A 23,456-nucleotide genomic window follows, 5' to 3' on the forward strand; every position below is an offset into this window, starting at 1 on the left:
GGTTTTTATTCAAGACTTTTTCTGGTACCAAGGAAAGGAACCGACTGGAGACCCATTTTGGACTTATCCATCCTAAACACATTTTTACTGCACCAAAATTCAAGATGCTCACATTACAGCAGCTTCTTCCCATGCTGGGCAAGGAGTTTTGGCTGGTAACATTGGACCTCAAGGAGGCATACCTGCATGTCCCAATCAGACAAAGCTGCAGAAGATACCTCAGATTTCTTGCAGGTTCAATCCACTATCAATTCTCTGCATTGCCCTTTGGCTTATCTACTGTGCCCAGAGTATTCACAAAGTGCCTGGCATCAGTGATTGCCTATTGCAGACTTCAAGGGATACAAATTTACCCTTATTTGGATGACCACCTGATCCAAGCAGACAGCAAGCACATACTTCTGGAACATCTGGCATATGTAACACGGTTACTGCATTCTCTGGGATACACCATCAACAAAGAGAAATCCAGGCTAACTCCATCTCAGAAAATAACTTTCCTGGGTGCCAATTTGGATACAAACACCCAGATGGCCTATCTTACGCCAGAAAAACAGGGGCAACTAACTCAGTACTTCAAAATACTAGCAAAATGTACCAGGCTTACTGCAAGGAAAATCCTGCAGGCTCTGGGCTTCATGGCATCTTGCATTCTTTTAATCCCATGTGCAAAGCTGCATATGAGGAAACTTCAATGGTACCTAAAAAACCTATGGTCTCAACACAGCCACAGTTTGGAAACAATAATACCAATAATTCCATGTTTGCAAAAGGAATTTCTATGGTGGGCCCAAGCATGTCAAGCAAACACAGGCCTCCCATTCTGCAAGCCTCAAGCAAAGCAAGTCATCACAACAGACGCCTCAGATTACGCCTGGGGGGCGCACATGACGGACAGGTGCATTCAGGGCAAATGGTCCCAAAAGGAAAAGCAACTTCACATCAATCAAAAAGAAATGCTAGCAGTAATAAATGCAATTACAGCTTTCAAGGACTTCCTACATCCAGGACAATTACTGATAAGAACAGACAACACCACAGTAATGTGGTACATAAACAAACAAGGAGGAACACATTCATACCCCCTGTGCAGACTAGCCATGACTCTTTGGAACTTGGCTCTGTAATGGCAAATCGAACTTCAAGCACAGTACTTGCCAGGTTTGGAAAACACGCTGGCAGACAATTTAAGCAGAAATATGACAGATCCACACGAATGGAAGTTACATCCTCAGGTGTTTACAGAGATAATCCAAGCGTGGGGGAGGCCAGACATAGATCTTTTTGCCTCCCACAGGATTCATCAATTGGAAAAGTTTTGTTTGAGGACATTTCATCCAAAGGTATGGAGAGTGGACGCCCTTTCATTCAGTTGGACAGCATGGACAGTTTACGCATTCCCACCTCTGCCTCTTCTGCCCAAGGTGCTTTTGAAAGCAAGAGCAGACAGACCAAAGATGATACTGATTGCTCCAGATTGGCCAAGGCAACACTGGTACCCACTCCTGAGGAGCCTAACACATACTCCTCCCTGGTCCCTGCCTCTAATGCCTCTTCTGCTGACTCAGCACAGCTACAAAACTCTTCACAGTCAGCTGAAAACACTCAATCTCGCTGCATGGAAAATTCCTTAACACCACAACAGACCCTACTCTCCAAGGAGGTGCAGGATGTCATTTTGGAGGCCAGAAGGCCATCTACTAGAAAAGCTTACTCTGCAAAATGGAAGCGGTTTTGCTCTTGGAATGAGAAAAAAGGACAGGACCCTAGAAAACTGAACTTGCCTCAGGTATTACAGTACCTAACAGAGCTGTTGAACAGTGGACTATCATTTTCTTCTATAAAAATCCATGCCTCAGCCATTTCTGCTGAATTCAACACGGATCCTCCTTTATTTTCTCATCCACTCTTACGACAGTTCCTCAGAGGGGCTAAGAATATAAGACCACCAAGGAAACAACCAATACCAGCCTGGGATCTTAATTACATACTAGAAAAATTAACATTGCCCCCTTTTGAACCAGCTGCCTCAACAGATTTGCAATATTTGTCCTGGAAAACAGCCTTCCTTCTGGCTATCACTTCAGCTCGTAGGGTTTCGGAACTACAGGCCCTCATGGTGGTGCAGCCCTTCCTCATTTTCCATCAGGACAGGGTTTCCCTTCGTACCAACCCGTCATTTATGCCTAAAGTGGTATCCAGGGTAGCTTTAAATCAAGCCATACACCTACCTACCTTTTACCCCAATCCTCAAAACAAAGGGGAAAGACTGCTACACTCTTTAGACATCCATAGGCAGCTACGTTATTATTTGGACAGAACAAAGTCCTTCAGGAAATCAGAACAACTCTTTGTGTCCTATGCTGTAGGGGCTCAAGGGAAGCCAGTTACCACGCAGACTATTTCAAAGTGGATAGGCCACTGCATACGGTTTTGTTATTCCTATCATGGGAAATCTGTTCCTACAGGTATCAGATCACACTCCACCAGGGCCACAGCTACCTCTACAGCCTTCCTCAGAGGAGTTCCTACCAAAGATATTTTGGAAGCAGCCACTTGGAGTTCTGTACATACCTTCACAAAACACTACCACCTGCCTTTATATTCCAGAACTAGAGCAGGCTTTGCCACTGCTGTGTTGCAGGGCATTCTGGCTAAGCCCAGTTCCTCCTAGTACCTACCACCCTGTGCGTAGCTTTGGGACTCTACCCATCTGTGATTACTGCAGCTGTATGCACGATGAACATAGTACAGTTTTGTACCTACCATAAATGTAGATGTTCGAGTGCTAATACAGCTGCAGTACAGGTTTCCCTCCCTCCTTCCCCACTGGGTAAAGGCATGGGGCCGAACACCCTCTTCATACTACCTGACTGGGTTATCCTTCTATGGTTTATTTGCTTGCAAACTACTGATTTTGGATTATATTGCATTGCTTGTATATACATAGAAACATTATTTATGTATTGCCTTCCTTCTGGGGGCACCTGACATCTGGGGCAAGAAAGACTGAAGAACATGGCGTCGGCTGTGTCTTATATACTCCGGCCTCACTGACGTCAGGAGAGAATGCGACAACAACCGACGCCGGACCAAGACTTTGGAATTCGGCCGACCGAGGGACCGCCTGACGGCAGAGAACCCATCTGTGATTACTGCAGCTGTATTAGCACTCGAACATCTACATTTATGGTAGGTACAAAACTGTACTTTCTTGTGATTATATTCTGGTTGTTTAGACTGTTTCAGCCTAGTTGTGCTTGTAGTTTGTTTGTCCAGGCATATTAATAGGTTTATGACATCACGAATCCAAACACTGTACAAACTGGAACTGACAAAATTACTCCAACATAAACAGAGATGCAAGTTATCCAGGCTTTTTGGGACTGCTGTGGAGTAAAAGTTATTTCAGTGTGTGCTGTGGGGCGGGGGTATGCAATAAACATTTGTTGTTTAATTACATTAGAGAATTATTAAATAAAGGCTGCACTAGGTCTCATGCAGAATTGGTAAATTACGTTGCACAAAAAAACTGTATGAAGTATGTGGCTTACAATGAATTTAATGTGCATCAATCCTAATGTGAACAAACATGGCTCCCTATCACACTGCAGGATGTCAAACTTCAGCTTCCAAAAATGAAACATTTGCAGTCTCAGTGAACTTCAGAACTTGTTGCTATACCATTGATGTGATTTTGCCTATGCCACCACCCCCTTGCTAACCATGTATACTTATTCCAGGGTTGCTGTACCTCAAACTATGATTAATATTCCAAGATATTCCAGGGTTTTTTGTACCTCAAAATATAATTAATATTCCAAGATACTGCTATCTCTGACTTAATATATATTTCCCCCTTAGCAAAATAATAGTCTCACCATTCCAGTTATTGCAATTACCGTCCTCGGAATTCCAACAGATACCAGACAAACATGTAATTTCTGTGATTTTACCTGGCTGGAAGTTACTCTTACAAAAATATTCCTTGTTATATAGAAAATACAGAGCACAGTGGAGACATCCCTTCCCTTCAAATCTAAGTCCTAATTTAGCCCGTAGTATGTCACGTGAACATTATTTTAACTTATATAGATCCATTATTTGCTTAAAATGGTTTGTAGTATTGGCCTGTTTAGTAGTTGGCAGTTAGTAGATGTTTTTTATGTTTCACTGTTACAGTCCTGACTTATGGGATTTCCTGCTGTGGAAGCCCTTGGCTGGCCTGACTACCAGAGAAAAATCTCCCTTCTTCTAAGACTACCAGATGTTCTATCCTAACTTCAGTACGCTAGGGTATAAAGGAAGCCAGCCGACACCATGACCCCAGTCTTTTCTTGCTCTCTGAGCGTGAAGCAGTTTTTCACTGCATTAGTCAGTCTGCACCAGGAAGAAGCCTTCTAAAGCTAAGTGCCTTGTCGGGGACCTCTTTTTCTTGCTTTAACTCATGTCAGATAAGATTAACAATTGTCTCCACTGTAGTAAGCAAATCCCACACTGAGACTTCCATACTTTGTGTGTCACCTGTCTAGCCCTGGATCACGATATACCTACTTGTCCTTTTTGCACCTATTTCAGTTCTGGGACTATTGAGCATAGGGCCAAAATCTTAGCTATGCATCTTAGTCTGCAATCTTCCTTGCATCGTTCAGTGGCATTCACTGGTTGTCCTGAGGTTGAGCTCCCTAAGCATACGAAAGACAAGGAAAAAAAGACCCAAGCTGAGGGCCTCAGATGACAACTATTCACTGTCAGCAGGTCACCGAAGCATCATTATCGCTGTGGAAGGTAAGGTGCTTTCACAGCCCCCTTCTGTGACCAAGGTGATGGCACAGTCCTCTGTCGAGACCCTTACAAAGACTCGCATGCTGTCGGATCCCTCAAATTCTGCACAGGCCTTGGCTTTCCGTTCATTGGTTGGGTCTGGAGTTGCTCAGCAGACCTGTTTCGACAAGCGATCTTGTACTGGTAACATTCCTTCGAGGTGTCATCCTGCATTGATTCTGCTTTACAAAGAGACTGGTGTCAGCATGGCAGATGTACCTAGGCTGAAGGCTAAAGCCGTTTCTAAGAAGGGATTTACCTCAGGTCCTATGCCTAGACCTACCGGCTCCCACTCAGCAGGTAGCAAGTCCTGGTCAGGTTCATAGGTAGGTACTTGGCTGTCAGCCCAAGGGCCTAAGTAAGCCTGGCCAACAAGGTTCTCTGGCTTATGCCACCCAAGAAAGTTAATTTCCTGTGCCCCTGTCGAGCAGAGCCACCAAAGTGATCCCCGGGGTGTATTTCCTATTTCCCATCCACTCATCAAGATTTTTCTTGAAGAGTGCTAATGAGGAACTTTGCTTGACATAGATGGGTAGCTTGTTCCAGAGTATAGGAAGTCTCTGGGACAGGAGTCTATCTCTCCAGCATGTCCTGTTTATTGTGGTGACAAGTTTTAGGTCCCTAGAGCATGTAGCTCGGAGGGATTGGGATTTCTTTAGATGTAGCTTGTTTAACATAGCTTTATATGTTAGGCAGAGATCTCCTCGGAGTAGGCGATATGCTACAGAGTAAAGCTGGAGTTTTTTGAGACAGTCAGTGTAGGGCATCTGTTTGAGGGCAGTAATCCTCTTTGTGAGGTACGTCTGTGGCCTTTCCAGCTGCAGCAGATGTCTTGTGAGGTACATTCCAAAAGGGGCATTGCACTCTATAATGGGCCTAATGAGTGCCGAGTAGAGGGGAACAGTGACCTCTTTTTTTCTGGATGAGAACCTTTTTGTGATGAGGTGTGCCTCATAGAAGGATTTCCTGACTACTGTGGTGATGTGATTATCAAAGGAGAGACTACTGTCCACCTGGGTCTCAAGGTCTCTTATCACACATTCGGCATTAAGTAGACTGCTGTTTATGTGGTAGTTCATAGGTACATAGTTTTTACCAAAGGGGGTGACAGTGCACTTATTGGCATTGAGCTTAAGGCCATGCCTCTGACACCAGGCATCTGTCTCAGTGAGGCCCTTCTGTAGGATGTCCACATCATTTGGGGACTCGACTATGGCTCCTAGTTTGCAGTCATCTGTGAACTTCGTTAGCCAGAGGCCTTCTGTGTTAGCCTGTACTTCAGAGAAGTAGATACCAAACAGGAGAGATCCCCGGACTGAACCCTGTGGTACTCCACTTGTCACTGGTTTGAAGGCAGATTTGGAGTCTGCAACTTTTACAGTGTGGGTTCTATCAGTGAGCCAGTTGGCACCCCATCTTGTGACGTAGGGATTTATATCTAGTTTAGTGAGTTTAGCTATAATTCCAGAATGGGGGATGGTGTTGAAAGCCTTGGCGAGGTCAAGGTAGGCTGTGTGAACCACCTTACCCTCATCTACGGCTTTGGTGACTGCCTCAAAGAAGGCATGTCAGGTTCAGAAGGCATGATCTGCCTTTCACAAACCCGAACTGGGTGGAGTCCAGAGTTTGGAGGTTACCAATGTCTTTGTTTAAGAGTTCCATGATGATACGTTCCATGGCCTTGCAGACCAGGCTCGTCAGACTAATAGGGCGATAGTTCCCAGGATCAGTGGTGGCTCCTCCTTTGTGGAGTGGGGTAACTGTTACTGTGCGCCATTCAGTGGGCACAGCCTGACGTGACACTATGATGAACATGGTGCTTAGGTGGGGAGCCAGTTCGTTCTGAAGTTCATGTAAAATGCAGCCTGGGATGTTGTCCGGTCCCATGGATGCTGTGTTTTTGGTTTTAGAGAGTGCAGCGTTTACCTGCATAGATGTGATTACAGGCACTCTGCATTCTTCCTGAATAGATATTGGCCCTTTAGGGGGTGAGAGGGGGGTAAAGTTAGCACTGAACCTATCTGCCAGGATGTTGCCAATATCAGTTGGTTCTGTAATTTTCGTGTCGTTGTGCTGTAACTCAGAGCAGATCTGGGTGTTGCCATTGAGATTCTTGACATAGCAATAGAATGCTTTGTGGTTGCCCTTAGAATAAGTGGCAATTTTGTTTTCGTAGCTAGCTTTGGAGGATTTTATAAGGGATCTCAGCTTCTTACTGAGGCTGACAAGGGAGCTCTTCCACTCATAGGATTTTACTCTCTTTTGCAACAGATTCTTCCTTCTGTTGTATAATTTGTTTATGGCAGGGGACCACCAGATTGGCTTCCTTTTTTTGAAGGATAGCTTCTTGGTTCTGTTTGGGATAGCACGATCCATGCAGTCGTGTAAGTGCTTATAGAGTGCATTTGTGTAGGATTCAGCAGTCGTAACTGTATTGTCCATCTGGATGGGTGTCATTAAGTTCACCACTTCGGTCTTAAAGAAGCATGAAGTTGGCTTTGGAGAAATTTTTTACCATGGTTTCCTTAATAGTGGGTGGGGGTGGGATGCGGATATCTAGGGTGATTAGCTTATGGTCGGATCTGACCAACTAGGAGTTGACTTCAGGTGTGGAACACTGGTCACTCATGTTGGTAATGACTAGGTCTAGGATAGTGTTGCCCCTGGTGGGGGTGTGAATAAGTTGACCCAGGTCATTGGAATTTATGAATTCCATAAAGCGTTGAGTGAAGGAGTTGGTATATGAGTAGTTTTCCCAGTTAATGGTGGGGTAGTTAAAATCGCCCATTATTAGGGTGTTTGGTTGAACTGTAATATTTTCCAGTATAACAAGAAAAGAGGAGTGGGAATCCTGGGGCATGGTGGGAGATGTGTAGCAAGCTTCAGTTTGCCCAGAGTTAGTCACACTTGGATAACCTCAGATGCATTATGTTGCGCAGCTAGCCTGGAGGTGTGGATATCCTTAATGAATAAGGACACACCTCCACCTTTGGTGTTCTGGTCCAGGTTAGATGGCCAAAAAGTGTGTTATGAGTTATAGCCTGGTGATGCAGGGGTGCTCTCTAGAGCCTTGAGCCAGGTCTCAGTCACTTCACAGATATCGATCTTCTCCATTTTAAGGAGTGCCTTGAGTGAGTGCATTTTGAGATTTAGACTTCTAGCACTGAGTAGCATTACCCTCCGTTTTTGTTTGCCTGTTCTGTTATGGTGATGAATTTGTCGTTTAAACCTTGCCTAAAAAAGGCACTGTAAGGGGCAGGCAAGACCCTTAGCCAGTATCCGGAATCCCAGGGGCGACAGGTGCAGGCCATCTCTGGCAAAGCACCGTGGTCTGTCGACCATGTCGTCCCAGGCAGACAGATACTGGATCCCCTTAGAATGACACCAGAAGCTTAGCCAATTGTTGAAGTCAGTCATTTTGTCCTTGCACTGCGGTATCATTCTGGGCGATGGCATGATGCTACTCAGGGCTAGGGTTATACCTGCCTGGGCTACAGGATCGGAGAGGGGTCTTCCATGTCTCTTTTCATTTAGTCTAGGGAGGTATGTCTCAGGTCGTTCACACCAACATGGACAATGACAGAGTCATATTTGTACTTGTGAGTGACCTGAGTGCGTGGGTTATGTGGCGGATCCTAGCACCCGACAGGCAGCTGACAGTAACCCTCTCCTTGTTTAGCCTGGTGAGTGGGACATCAGTGTGCCTGACTATAGAGTCACCTATGACTAGTGTGTTGGGTACGTTGTTTTGTCTTATGGGCTGTGGTTTATTGGCACGCTGAGTCTGTGGGCTGTGTCATTTGGGTTGTGTTGGGTGGGAGGTTGCTTGCGTTTCTGTTTGGAGGTCTCTGTTGCTTGAGCAGATTATTATTGAGAACCTCTGCGAATGTTTTTGTGCTTCTGCGTGTGGATTTTGGTGGTATAGGTTTAGTGAGACTATGTGATGAGTGTGGTGTGGTGCAAGTGTTTACCTTTTCCACTTGACTGTCAAGTACTTTCTTGGTTGGAGACAGCTTTAACTCCAGTTTGGCTAGATAAGTGCATCTCTCACAGGTTGTGGTGTTGGGTGTTAGGAGGAGAGGGTTGTCTATGTACATGAGACAATTCCTACATTGCCTCAAGATGCCCAGATTCATCAGATAGACAGGAGAGAACACTGGGAACTGACCCTTGTGCATACCTGAAAGGAGAGACTACTGTCCACCCAGACAGGTGAGGAAAGTGAGTATAAGAGCTGTTTTTCCTCTAAGCAAGTGAGGAAAGTAAGTACAAAAACTCTTTTCCTGTAGGTAAAGAGGAAGGTTGAGTGCTGTAGTAATTTGTAGCTTATTTAGTGCTAATAATAAGTTCTGAACAAGTGCTGAGCACGAATAAGCAAATTCAAGTGTTAAAACTAGGAATCTGTACCTTGATCTTGTGGTAGATAGGCTACCTAGTGCTTACCACTCCCACTGATAAGCTAGAATGCTTCCCTCCAACACAGAAAGGCTTGGGTGGCTCAAAAGCTTACAAACAGTCCTGGATACAGCAAATCTGTATCTGGACTAGACTAGTTACAGGAAAGGTGGGAAACAAGCACAAACGTGGGCTTTTAAACCGGAAGGTTGAAAGAGATGGAAACACTGCCCAAACAGCCAGTAAACTACAATTTCTGGGCCAGAAACCACTCTTGTGGTAGATAGGCTACCTAGTGCTTACCACTCCCACTGATAAACTAGAAGACTTCCCTCCAACACAGAAAGGCTTGGGGGGCTCAAAAGCTTACAGACAGTCCTGAATACAGCACATCTGTATCTGGACTAGACTAGTTACAGGAAAGATGGGAAATAAGTGCAAACAAAGGCTTTTAAACCAAAAAGTTGAAAGAGATGGAAAAACTGCCCAAATGGCCAATAAACTACAATTTCTGGGCCAAAAACCACTCTTGTGGTAGATAGGCTACCTAGTGCTTACCACTCCCACTGATAAGCTAGAAGGCTTCCCTCCAACACAGAAGGGCTTTGGGGGCTCAGAAGTGTGCAAACAGTCCTGGATACAGCACATGTGTATCTGGACTAGACTAGTTACAGGAAAGGTGGGAAACAAGTGCAAACGCAGGCTTTTAAACCATAAAGGTGAAAGAGATGGAAAAACTGCCCAAACGGACTGAAACCACTCTTGTGGTAAATAGGCTATCTAGTGCTTACCTCCACTCCCACTGATAAGCTAGAAGGCTTCCCTCCAACACAGAAAGGCTTTGGGGGCTCAGAAGCTTACAAACAGTCCTGGTTACAGCAAATCTGTGTCTGGACTAAACTAGTTACAGAAAAGGCAGGAAACAAGCTTAGAATTTTTTTTTTTTTGGAAAGGGAGAAAGGAGAAACAGAAGATAATTCAAAATTAAGGACCTAAGTGGCTTCCTCTTCACAAATGTTCTCTCTGTATTAGGTAGAATGAGCTAGTGACACTAGACTGGAATAGAGCTGGGATAGAGCTGAAGAGATGGGACTTGTAGGAGTGTCTGAAGTCAAAATATGATCTCACTGTCCTCGGTTGAGTGAGCAAATGAGATAGACCCAGGAGGAGTGTTCAAACACAAATTTACAGGAGGGGCAGGCAATTCCAAAGCCACCAAGATTAATACCAGAACAAGAACTGGGAGGGCAAGTGACAAACTAACTGCAGAGACAGAGAGAGAGAGACCACAATATTCAATGAAACAATTAAATAGAAAAATAAAATGCAGTACAATCTTTAACACTGCAAGTTTGTACTTAACTCAGCTAGTAATGCACTTGATTGTAGGTATGTAGCAGAAGCCAAATAACTCAGATACTGAGCAGTAATAAATTCAAAGATGTGTGACTAACACTTATAAATACAGAGAAACCCTCTAGGCTAAGAGTTTAACACTGAATATCAATGAAGTGAAACACAATAGCCCCCACTTACTGCAGAGACAAGAGATAGACCACAGTATTTTATAAAACAATTAAATAAAAAAATAAATAACTACAGAAAGACACAGACCACAATATTCAATGAAACAATTAAATAGACAGAAAAATAAAATGCAGTACAATCTTTAACACTACAAGTTTGTAGTTAACTCAGCAAGTAATGCAGTTAATTGACGGTATGTATCAGAAGCCAAACAACTCAGATATTGAGCAGTAATAAATTCAAAGTGTGTGACTAACACTTACAAGTACAGAGAAACCCTCTAGGCTAAGAGTTTAACACTAGATATCAATGAAGTGAAACACAATAGCCCACAACCTAAAAAGAGGGTTGGGGAGTTCCTTGACCTCCCAGAACACAAACCTTTGACTGTTCCTCTTGTATTGGAGGTAGTAGAGGATGTTTTTAGAGACTCATCCCTGAACCCAGACTCTCTACCCCCAGTCCCTCGTAAACCAGACAGGTTTTACAGGGTGCTGGACTGACATAAACCCCTTTGCTGACCCAGAGGTTGTCACTCCAGGTCCCAAGGCAACAAAAGTCTGTTCTTCAAAGAACCCTTTACCTACTGATGAGGATATCAGGGCCCTTGATAGGTTTGGTAAAAAGGTCTACACTTCCTCTGCCCTAGTCATGAGCACCCTTAACTGCTAGTTTCATATGATAAAATACCAACAAAGTATTTTAGATAAAATGAAACAAAAGGTTTCCTCCTTGGAGGACAGGAACATTTCTAAGGAATTGTTGGACCTTTGCCATTCCAGCTCCCCAGATGACTAGACACTGTTCACTCTGTGGCTGTGATGCTGTGGAGGTCTGTAGCCAAGCAGCTGCATCTGGTGTGTCATTATAAGGCATGCTTGGCTTAGGGAATGGACCCTACTAGACCATGTCAAATCCAAACCTCTAGATCCACCCCTAGTTAAGGACTTCCTTTTTGGGCCAAAGGCAGAGGCTATGCTAAAAATGGAAGATAAAGTAAAGTCTATACAGTGACAAGGACTTCCTCCAAGTTCAGCCTCCTAGGTTTAGTAGAAATTTTCCCACTAAACACTGGTCCTTTCCCTCTCAATCAAAAGGTGCGCAGAGAAAAACCTCTGAGGGAAAGGCCTCAAAGGCAGCAGCAATCACAAAGACCCAGACAGTGGTCCTCAGGAACCCGCAGACAGGGGAGTTCTAGGCCACAGGGCCCTGGCAGAGAGCTACAGTGACTCTTTCTTTCCCCTTCCCATCCCTCTTTCCAGAAAATATAGGAGGAAGACTAAGAAGAAAGCTGTGCCTGTTCAAAGAAAACTGGCCCCTCATTACTTCAGACAAGTGGGTTCTGAAGGTTATCTCAGACAGTTGCAAGCTCACTTTCAAAGAGCTATTAAGATATTCAGGTTACTGAGGTGTTCCACAAAATCGAGAGTGGAGGCCTTTTCTCAGATTCACAATCTATGTTCACAGGGTTCAGTGGAATCAGTACCAGATCATCAAATAGGGAAAGGGTTCTATTCCAGGCTGTTTCTGGTTCCCAGAAAGGAAAGCTCTTGGCGCCCTATTCTAGACCCCCCCTCAATTAGTCCTTGCTGGTGCGAAAGTTCAAAATATTGACTCTTCAAAAACTTTTTCCCATCGTAGCCTCTTAGGCCTTTATGGTCATCTTTGACCTAAAAGATGCTTGCTTTCACATTCTTATAGAGGAATCTTGCAGAAGTTTTCTTCGCTTCAGGACAGGTACCAGTCACTTTCAATTCTCTGCACTGCCCTTTGGCTTGTCTACTGCTCCCAGAGTCTTCACAAAGTGTTTAGCCCCTGTAATCACCTTCTGCAGAACAAGAGGGATCCAAATGTACCCCTTCTTGGATGACTACTTCATTCAAGCCACAAGTCAGCCAAACCTCCTCAAGGATCTGCTCATCACTCAGACCCTCTTCACTTCTGTGTGGTTCACCATAAACCTTCGCAAATCCAACACAGACCCATCCACCAGGATAGTTTTCCTGGGAACTCTTCTGGATTCCTCCCTTCAAAAGGCCTTCCTTCCTCCAGAAAATGTCATCTTCCTGACTCAGTACTTCCAAAACTTTATGTAGAAACAATGCCTCTCAGCCAGGAAATTCCTCAGAGCATTAGGCTACATGGCATTTTGTATCCTCATGATCCCTCTGGCCAGGCTACACATAAGGAAGCTCCAGTGGTATCTCAAGAAACTGTGGTACCAGCACTCCAGAACCTCAGTCTCCCCTTCAGGTTCATCCCTCAGGGCCAAACCTTAACCACATATGCTTCAGAGACAGTCTGGGGAGCTCATTTCCAGCACCTTCAATTCCAGGGCAGATGGGAAGATCAGTTCAGACACAAACACATAAACTGGAAAGAACTGATGGCAGTGCAAAAGGGGCTAGGGCTTTCATGGATCAGTGGAAGTCAGGGGTCCTGCTTGTCAAAACAGACAACAACGTAGTTATGTGGTACATAAACAGGGGGGCACCCACTCTTACCCACTTTGTTGACTAGCCATGCAGGTCTGGAAGACAACAGACTCTCTGGGGTTGCACCTCATGGCACAGTACCTCCCAGAGACTCTAGCAGATCATCTCAGCAGAAACTTGATTGATCCCCATAAGTGGCATCTGCATCGGGAAACATTTCTCAACATAGTCTTGAAATGGGGATCTCCACAGATAGACGTCTTTGTCACCAAAGAAAATGCTCAACTGAAAGATTCTGTTACAGGAGCAAACTGCCCACAGCCTGGAGGACAGATGCCTTCTCCTTCCCTTGGAGCCACATGTTCCCTTATGCGTTTCCTCCCATGTCTCTTCTTCCAAGGGTCCGCCTGAAAATCAGGGAAGAAGGCCTAAGGGTCCTCCTGATATCTACAGACTGGACCAGGCAGCACTGGTATCCTCTGCGACTGAGTTTAACCAACAAAAACCCATGGCAGTTATCTCAGAGAGTGGACCTTCTGACTCAGGACAAGGGGAGGTTTGTGTATCCCAACCTACAGACTCTTAAACTCTCAGTCTGGATAATTCCACAAAATACTACTCTGAGCAGTCAAGTTCAGGACATTCTTAAAGAGACTAGAAGGCCTAGTACTGGGAAATCATACTCAGCCAAATGGAAAAGATTCTCCATTTGGTGTCAGCAGCAAGGTCTCAATCCTAAACCAGCCAATATCTCTGCCATTTGGATTACCATACTAACCTGGTGGACAGAGGCCTGTCCTTTTTTCTGTCAAGATTCATGTCTCTGCCTTTGCAGCCCACATCCCTATTCTTCCTCCTATCTTTTCCCACCCTCTGATGAAATATTTTTTTAAGGAAGTGGTCCACATCAGACCTCCCAGGAAACAACCCATGCCTCCATGGGTCCTCAGTTTTGTTCTAGAAAAGTTGCCGCTCTCCCCCCCCCCCTTTGAACCGGCAGCTTCTGCTGATGTAAAATTTTTAACCTGGAAGACTGCCCTTTTAATGGCTATCACCTCTGCTAGAAGGGTCTCTGAGCTACAAGCTCTTATTGCAGTGGAACCATTTCTCATATTTCACCTAGACAGAGTACCACTCAAGACTAATGTATCATTTATGCCCATGGTGGTCGCAGACACATCTTAGAATCAAGCCATACACTTGTCCACCTTCTTCTCCAAACCTCGGGGAGGGGGGGGTCCTTCACTCCTTGGATCTGCACAGAAGGCTTCGCTACTATCTGGACAGAACTAAATCTTTCAGGAAATCAGACCAACTCTTTGCGTCCTTTGCCATTGGCTGTGAAGGGAAACCAATCTCCAAGCAGACTGTGTCTGTAAGTGGATCTCTCACTGTATTTATTTTTGTTCCAGCCACCATGGCAAAAGGCCTCCTGAAACTGTAAGGACTCACTCTACTAGGGCCACTTCTACCTCTGCTGCCTTCCTGAAAGGAGTTCCTACCAAAGATATTTTGGAAGCTGCTATCTGATCATCTGTGCATACCTTTACCAAACACTGCCACTTGTCTGCCTTCAAGTCTGGAGCAGGGTTTGCCACTGCCATCTTGCAGGTCATCCTTTCTTCTCCATAAATTACCTTCCACTCTTATATCAGCTTTGGGAATCATCCCACAGGTCAGGACTGCAACAGTGAAACACAAAGAACATAGTACAGTTGTGTACACTTACCATAAATGTCGATGTTGGAGTGTATTCACTGTTGCAGTATTCTTTCCCTCCCTCCTTACCCCTTTTTGCCTACAGCAGTAGCCTGCTTCTTTTTTCTATGGTAACCAGAGGACCCCCTGAGTGTTTATCCTGCAGGCACCTTTTTCTACTTTTATCCCTTGCTTATGCTTCATCCTGGGGGTCCTACTCTGTAAGGGGGCAAGAAAAAACTGATGTCATGGCATCAGCTTTACCACCTTTATACCCAAGCGTACTGACGTCAGGGTAGGGCATCCGCCAGCCTTAGGAGAAGGGAGATTTTTACTCTGGTAGTCGGGCCAGCCAAGGGCTTCCACAGCAGGAAAACCCACAAGTCAGGAGTGCAACGGTGAATACACTCGAACATCTTCATTTATGGTAAGTGTACAGAACTGTACTTTCTTATCTCTGCTGATAGCATCTTTAGAGAAGCCTAAGAAAAATGGCTCCATGGAAAATAAACTCAATTTTTGTTGTGACTGTGGCACACATTGGCACATTTTGTGGATATTTGAATTGTGACATTCTGTGCATTAGTTTTGTTTTTTGTAATGCTTAATCTTGTTTGAGGCAGGGGCCAGTTTCAAGTTGTTTATGGATTGTAGCAAGTTGCAGATGCCATGACAGCAGTGTAGCACACAGAAGCACACAACCTATGATTAAATTCATTACCTTGGAAAGAATATGTTCTGGAGCAGCCCAGTGATTTTAGACTTTCCTTACAGACAGGCACTAGTAAACCCAATATCATGCTGTTTGGAACTTCACAAAGAATAGCCAGAGTACCTGACAGTTAGCCTAGTGAGCCAATAGAAACTACGAAACCTTGCAAATAGCTATGAATAAGGGTAGACTGTAACTTAAACTTTAAAACATGTGTAATGTACTAAAGCTGAAGTAAACTGTCTTCTCCTGTTGTCAAAGAAGATATCTTGCTTCTTTTCCCCATAATGCAGAACAGCCATTGTCAGAGAGTTCTGCTACCCAAACTTGAGTATGATCTATCAGTAGTTGATAAAGGATCAACAAAAGATTTTCTAAGCACTACAGACCACTTATAGTTGTAGTTGCTGATTCATCAGCCTGACTCCAAAAAGAGAACATCATTATGCCATACTTTCTAAAGCCAAGTGGCATCTGGTTTACTTCCGAATCTCCCTGTTAATATTAGTCTACTATTTAATCTAATCAGCTAAGCTTATTTCCCTTCATAGCCGGCAGCTTTTATGAAAAATCAATCTTTTGTAACCAAAGATCCTTCCTGTCACAGCAGCCATTACTCTCCATTCCCCAAATTTCAGACGGTATCCCATAGATCACTGTATCTCCATACTCACCCCAAAACTTCAGTCTTCCATCCCAACCCATTGAATCATTACCACCTTTCTTAAGTTTCCTTCAAAACTGAAATCCTTCTTATTCAAAGAAGCCCAACGTAAACTGCTTTTGTAATGCTGGTGTCACGTAAACCCCTGCCCTCTTTCCAAATTCTCAGTCTCCTTAACTAATGTACTGCTTCTTTTTTTACCGTCACACACCCACTTGCATCCATTAACTCACTTCCTTTTCACTCTCTCCCTTGAACTCATTTCACTTATCCCCCCCCCCTCCCTTTCCTCACTCCAGCCCATTCTGCCTGTTGGTACCATTTTCCCAGCCCACTTCGTACACCTTTTCTGTATATGTTTTAAATGACTGTAGTAGAGTCAAAGCACTTCTGTCATACAGATTCTTTAACGATCTTTATCACATTCATGTTTAACCACTCCTGCTCTGTTATTCATTGTGTGGGCAACTTTATAACCAATGGCTGTACATTTAAAATGGTCTAAGCAGATTTGTGTTTTACCCTGGTTAACATTTAAACAAATAAATGCAGTCATTATCTTTGTGAGAAATTTAGCTGGCATCTTTTGTTGGCACTAATGTCAGCTAACTCAAAAAAGCAGTCGCTTTGTATTTTTGCCTGTTTGAACTTTTATTAATCCTTAATCTTTACAGGTCACTGTGCAAGTACAAGAGACTTGTTTTCTTCTGTAAGAGGTGAAAAAGAGAAGGGCTTGTAAGGGATGCAGCTTTAGTTCCCAGCCCATTGTTGGTAATCTTGAAACAGCTACTGCGACACCTTTCTTTGCACCATGCTCAGTGGAATGAACAATGAAAACTTCACAAAGTAGCAATACTACTAACTTAATTTTGCAGTAGGCATTGATCCCACATTCCAGTGCATTCATGTTGTGTTTTTGAGTGTGCATCCACTGCTGTATATGGATTTGTTCACAAACTGATTTAATGCAAGCACTAGTCTGCCCTCCCCACCAGGTGTCCCTACTGTGATGTTTTGGATGCGTGATAGTTACCTTTTTCACTGTCTTTCTCTTCTTTACTAGATGTACTTTGATTTGGTCTACTGTTGTGTTTTTAAGGAATGTGATACATCACTGGCTGCTTGGGTCGTATAGTTCATGTGGTATCTAAATACGCCTGTGCTTCTGTACCTCCATTTTCTTTTCACAGAGGGTGAGCTTCCGTCTCATTGGTTTGGGTCTTTTAAGTACCAGATGGAGTTGTTGTTCTGAACAGAAATGGGTTGTGTCAGGAGGAAAATCCTGCTTCTGAAAACAGTGATGTCTTATCAACTAACAGGCTCTCCTTCTCTGTAGAGAGACTTATTATGTCAAGAATTAACAGGTTCCAACTGACAGATATGTGATATATGTGGTGGGAGGTCTTGCTTCTAAACATAGTGGGTTTGCACAATAGAGGCAGCTCCTATCAAGTGATAGCTTCTCCTTTTGAAAATAAGTGGATATTCAGGGAGATAAGTCCTCTTTCTTAACAGAAGCAGGTAGTATCAGAAAGAAAGTTTAACAGAGATGGGTTGTATCAGAAGGTAGGTCCTCCTTATGCATTTTTTAAGAGGTGTGTCCTCCTCCTGAGCACTGATGAGTTAGATCACCCAGCAGATTCTTTTTATGAGGACAGGTTGGTAATATTTAGAGGTAGGTCCTCCTCCTTTAGTTGAGGTGGCGTTTCCTCCTCCTAAACATGAGATGGATTGTTTTAAGGGTTCCTTTTGAGCAGAGGTGGTACTGAACATAAGGTGAGTCCTGCATCTGAATATCCTTCTAAACAAAGACAGGTTTGTATCCAAGTGTTAGCCCTGTTTCTGAAGAAAGATGGGTGTATATTAGTTGGCAGGTCCTTCCTCTGAGTGGAGACGGATTATGTCATGTGGCAGGCCACCTTTCTGAGTAGAGATGGGTTGTATCAGGTGAAAAGTTTTCCTTTTGATCGCAGATAAGGTAGGACATTGATTTTCCATTATTCCTGGAAAAATATCAGTAATTCCGAAATATGGACTATTTGAGTTTTGGGAAATTAGATTTTCATGGAATTTGACATTTTAGGCCAGAGCATGTATTCGTCACTACTTGCATTTTTTTCTGATGTACACTGCTTATAAGACCATCAACTTGTTTTATTGAATGTTGTAAACATTAAATCTGTTTTAATTTTGCATCTGTATGTAGAAGTACTAGAAAATTATAGTGAAATCACAATAATGACCAGAAAAAATCACAGGCTTAATTCTTGGATTTCATCTCATGAAAATAAAAAGTAATTTTTTTTTGTTGAGACTCATAAATCAGGTCCTTTTGTTTTGTAGAGGCTGGTCACTTTAGGAGATGACTTCTACTTCTGTTTAGGGTAGGGTCACTTCAGTAGAGGTCCCTTCTGCTGAACAGAAATAGGTCATCTTAGGAAGTGTGAAATTGGTCACATATTGAGGTAGGATCGCCCACTAAACCAGAAATGGGCAATTTGAAGAGGCACATCCACCATCTGAGAGAGATGGGCCATATGTGGAAGTGAGCTCATATTCTGAACAGTGATAGATCCCCACATGAGGTATCTTGTAACTCCTGTTAGTGTCTTTCTTGCATCTGTTCCCAGTTATTCTGTTTGTGAAATTGGGGTGAGGTGATGGGCATACTGGAGATGAGGGTGTTCTTATGTATTTTTTTTTAAATGCATGCTTATTATGCTGTAACCCTATGATGTGTAATGACCTTGTTTTGTTTCTTGCAGGAGTTCTTTGGTTACCTCAGCAGGTCTAGGAAGCCAAGGAAGAGCATCCTCACCTTCACTGTCATACAGCAGCTCCCCCAGCCCATCCAGGTAAGGCAGAGCTTTGAAAAAAAACATGTTACTGCAAGTAAAAGAAGTTGTCTTGATATTCAAAATGTGCAAACTTTTATTTGTTGCACTTAAGATATGGTACAGTAAGTCGACTCCAAATCTGAAGATGATGTATTCCATCAAATTTCATTAAATAACAACTTAGTGGCTACGTGTGAAATGGATGACAAGCCCCCAACCCCACCAACCACATGAGCTTTGGCCTTGACATTCCTTTGCTTAGTGTAAAATCCTCTGATGTCACACATCTGTGGGGAACGTTAGTAAATTTCAGTGGAATAGCCTGCCAGCTGACTGGGACTCAGCAGACTGCCTTTGCTGTCACTTGTGCTTGTCTCTTTTTGGGTAGTATGCATTTGCCCTTGGTCCATGGCCTGCCAGTGGTCATTTGAAACCGTGTAGATTCTGTTAAACGTTCTAAAGTGGACACTGGCTCTAGAGTGTCAGTGTTTCACGTGGAGTGGATTGTCCATCTGCATAGCCTGTGATGTAGAATTACTTAGCAGCTAAAACACTGCAGGCTTATTCAGTCAGAGTGTCACATTTAGAAGTATTGCTTGCCATTCTCTGGGGAGGAGAGAGATGAGGTGTGGTGGGGAGACACATTAGTGCCACAGCCCCCCCTCCCCACCCCAGATGCCCTAGGGGGACCGTTAGCAAATATTTTAGATATTTTTGTGTTCGCTCTGCACTGGCATGTACACTTTTGTGAGCAGTCAGTCAAAAGGGAATTTGCCTATGCCTGACATGATGAGGGATATTTAAGTGAATAAGGTATAATAAAAAAGCCCTTCCTGTATTGTGATGGTTTCAAAGGCACCCTCATCACCTGGCTGCATTGTGCAACTGATGGGAGGACTAAAGCTTTCCCAAATGTTTAAAATGAGTGTGCAGTAGACATATAATGGCATGATGAAATCACCGAAATACAGAGATTAATAGCAGCAAAGCAAAGGGACCATCCTGTCTGCTGCATATACATATGTTTTTCTTCCATCATTTAAGCTTCCACTTCTAGTCAAAATCTAGATTTTTCTCCCAGCCCACTTTTGTGATACCCAAGCATCTCATTTTTTTCTACTGTGTTTCTGTACTTTTCTTTTGTGTTCACTGTGTAAAACACAAGACTATCTGTGTTCTTTTTTTTTTTTTTTTCAAAAGTAACCTTGACTTACTTTGACCATTACTTTCCTTATATTTATCAGTCTTGAGCACGTTTTCTCTTGAATTTGTTTTTGTGTTGTCTCTATTTCTGTGAATTATTTTAATTTTTATTTCATATTTGTGTGTCTTCTTGGTGTTTCTAATTGTACAAACACATCAGTCCCTTTCCAAAGTAGGCTTTCACTGTAGCTCCCACACCTTGGGGATCCTCCTTCTTGCACTTTCTACTCTGTTTTTGGGTATGAGGTAAAGCCTAAGAAGTGTATTATTTACTTCCTGTGAGATCTCAGTAGCAGCTACAAGAGCAGTATTGACTCCATGTATCTGTTGTTTGTGCCCCTTTCCCTGCAGACCAACATGCTTTGTCTTTCTTGATTCACTTTTTCACTGTTTTGTTGCTGTTCAGGTATCTAAGATGAGAACAGTACTATGATATTGTTGTGACAAAAGGCTCAGTAACTGTACGGCACATTATGTCACTTTTAATGCACTACTGGAGCATCTAGCAAGAATAGGATAAAAAAAAAACAAATCCCCGAGAGCCACACGCTCTAGGGCTCTAAACCTCACCATAACGATAAATAGGACTTGCTGGAGGGATACATTCCTGTCCCAGAGACTCCCCATGCTTTGGAACAGGATTCCAGTCTACATTAGGCAGAGCCCCTCACTAACACTCTTCAAGAGAAACCTTGATGAGTGGATGGGAAACAGAAAATTTACCCTGGGGATCACTGCAGTGGCTCTGCCGGACAGAGGCACAGGGAACTAATGGCTCTGCTGGACAGAGGCACAGGGAACTAATCTAAGGGGGCGGCGAAAGCCAACACATTCTGGGTTGGCTTACATATGCCCTCGGGCAGATAGCCTAGTACTTACCTATGAACCTAATAGAATGGAGAAAAGGTGCAATGGAAGGTATGACTGACTTCCCCCAGAACTGCTGTACACATTGGAGTTGCTATGAAATGAATAAATTCAGCAGCTGACCTGCAGCTCCTTGTCATCTATTGCAGGCTTCTTGGCTGGTTTGGCATTGATAGCCCTGAGGGAAAGTCATAGGTCACCTGCACAACTGTTCCAAGGTCATTTGGCATTGATTCCATTCACATTCAGCTGAAGCTGAGGGACAAAAGAATTGTCCACCAAAGCTGAGGACAAAAAAAAGTACTCTCTGAGTTGCAGACACCCCAAAAAATTTAATTTAATTATGTTAGCCCTTCACGGAAACCCATTTGAATAGGGAGGAACATCATGAGCTGGCTAACGGAAGATTTCAAGTATTAATTCAGATACGGGTACATTTACATTAGTGGAAAAGAAAACAATCCATATTAACATGTTCATATTCGTACATTATTCATTATATACACATTTCTTTCTTTTATTATTTATTTTATTTGTTTGCTTGCTTTTTGTTTTCTGGGAAATTCTGTTTATAGACTGAGATGCTCAAATTCAGCGGAGATCTGGAGAGAGAAGCTCCAAAACAAGGAAAGAAATACATTTTGGACAATTCAAAAGAAAAACAGTTAAATTATTATTTACAAAGCATATCAGATTGAGAAAATACGTATTTTCAAGATATTGTGAGTCGAATCAAAAATACTATATTAATATATTTTTGTAGTATCCATAGTGGACAGAGTCTGGCTTGCATACATAAAATTGTAAGTGTGATACAGTTGCATAATTTATTATTTGCCAGATGATGTTTTAGGGTAGATTTGATTTGCTTCAGGTTACTTAAATGTGAACTAATATTCATATTACAGTATTTCACATATTGCTCAATTCCTGTGTTCCCTTAAACCTCACTCCTCCACCTGAACATTATTTTGCATGTATTCATACAAATTCTATTTATTACTACATAGTTTCCATATTCCCCTTTCTAAAGATCCTGTCTGTAGATCTTTTATATCTCCTTTACAATATTCAGTACTTCAATTACAGTTGGTTTAAAATTTGATTTTTGTTTTCTAGTAATTGTTTTTGGGAGCCGATAGCATTAAACTTAGTAAGGCCTAACTATGTCTAGGCAATTTATATCCAGTGTCTCAGCTCAGAATAGTCATTCCTTAGTTACAATTAGCTTACTCAATATTTCTGAGCAAGTACACTGTAGTGAATTTTTAAAACTTGCCATCTTATTACACTCCCAGAAACATGTTCCCAGTTTTCTCTCTCTTCTCCATAACTTCCAGTATTTGCTGTCTACCTGAGGAAGAATTATGTGAAGTCTGCTAGAGGTATAAAAATACAAATGCTTCCAACCAAAAACTATAAACCTTCTGAAGTATGTCACATGCTTAGGAACAGTACAGATGTTCCTTTGTAAATTGCCTTTCCAGTCTCTCTTCCCAATGATTTCTAACCTTGTGTGATTGATTGTTATAGTTATCATGGAATATTTTATTTGCCCCACTAATTACCCATTTTTTAAAGACACCTCTGTTCTAGACTTGACAGAAACATTTTACCAGAGCTGGTCTTTCTCTCAGCATTCCCATATCCCTTTCTCTTTGCCAGTACTTTAAGGAGGATTTCAAGTGCTGGTGTCAGGATCGTTTCACGAGGCTGGGAAGCAGGGAGGTGCCATTTTAATGAGAACAAGATTCAGATTTCAGGTTATAGGTATATCGGTGGATGATAACGGCTGTTTTGCTAGAGTAAAAAGGGTATTGTTGGGGGGCGGGGGGTAAAATGACAGTTACAACAGTATGTGTTCCAACCACAGTGCATATTAGACAGTTTTGCAGTGTTTTGTCCCAGATAATGGAATGTCAGGAGGGGAGTTTGTTGTTGGTGGATGTCTGGAACCTGGTAACGCTTATTGGGGATGTTGATAGAAGCCTCTGGGCAAGGAAGGTAAGCGCTGATGGGAGGATCCTGGCTCAATATTTGAAGCCACTTGGATGGTAGAAGATAGCCCAGTCATAATGGCCACAAACTGGATATACATATTACTCTCCAAAGTGTCATACCACTTCGAAAATAGACAGAGGGTACATACTCACTGAAGATGAGGGCATGCAGTTTTGCAGATTATATGTGCATTAATAGAGGGGGCAGATTTAGGGAGGCATGGAGGGCACATGACTGATACCAAAGGATTGGAAATGGCTAGAGGAGGTATTGAAAAAGAGACTATAGGAGGA

General features: G+C 43.0%; 1 protein-coding gene across 1 annotated transcript in view; it reads left to right on the top strand.

The window, feature by feature from the left end:
- ULK1 (unc-51 like autophagy activating kinase 1) overlaps positions 1-23,456 on the top strand; it is a 1,203,955-nt gene that overhangs the window by 822,589 nt on the left and 357,910 nt on the right. The window contains exon 15 of the mRNA XM_044068766.1: positions 19,021-19,110. Coding sequence (XP_043924701.1) covers positions 19,021-19,110 — 90 coding nt within the window. The remainder of the gene's footprint in view (positions 1-19,020; positions 19,111-23,456) is intronic.

Source organism: Protopterus annectens, chromosome 4.part0 (assembly GCF_019279795.1).
Source record: "Protopterus annectens isolate FY-2018-M chromosome 4.part0, PAN1.0, whole genome shotgun sequence".
Taxonomy (NCBI): Eukaryota; Metazoa; Chordata; order Ceratodontiformes; family Protopteridae; genus Protopterus; species Protopterus annectens.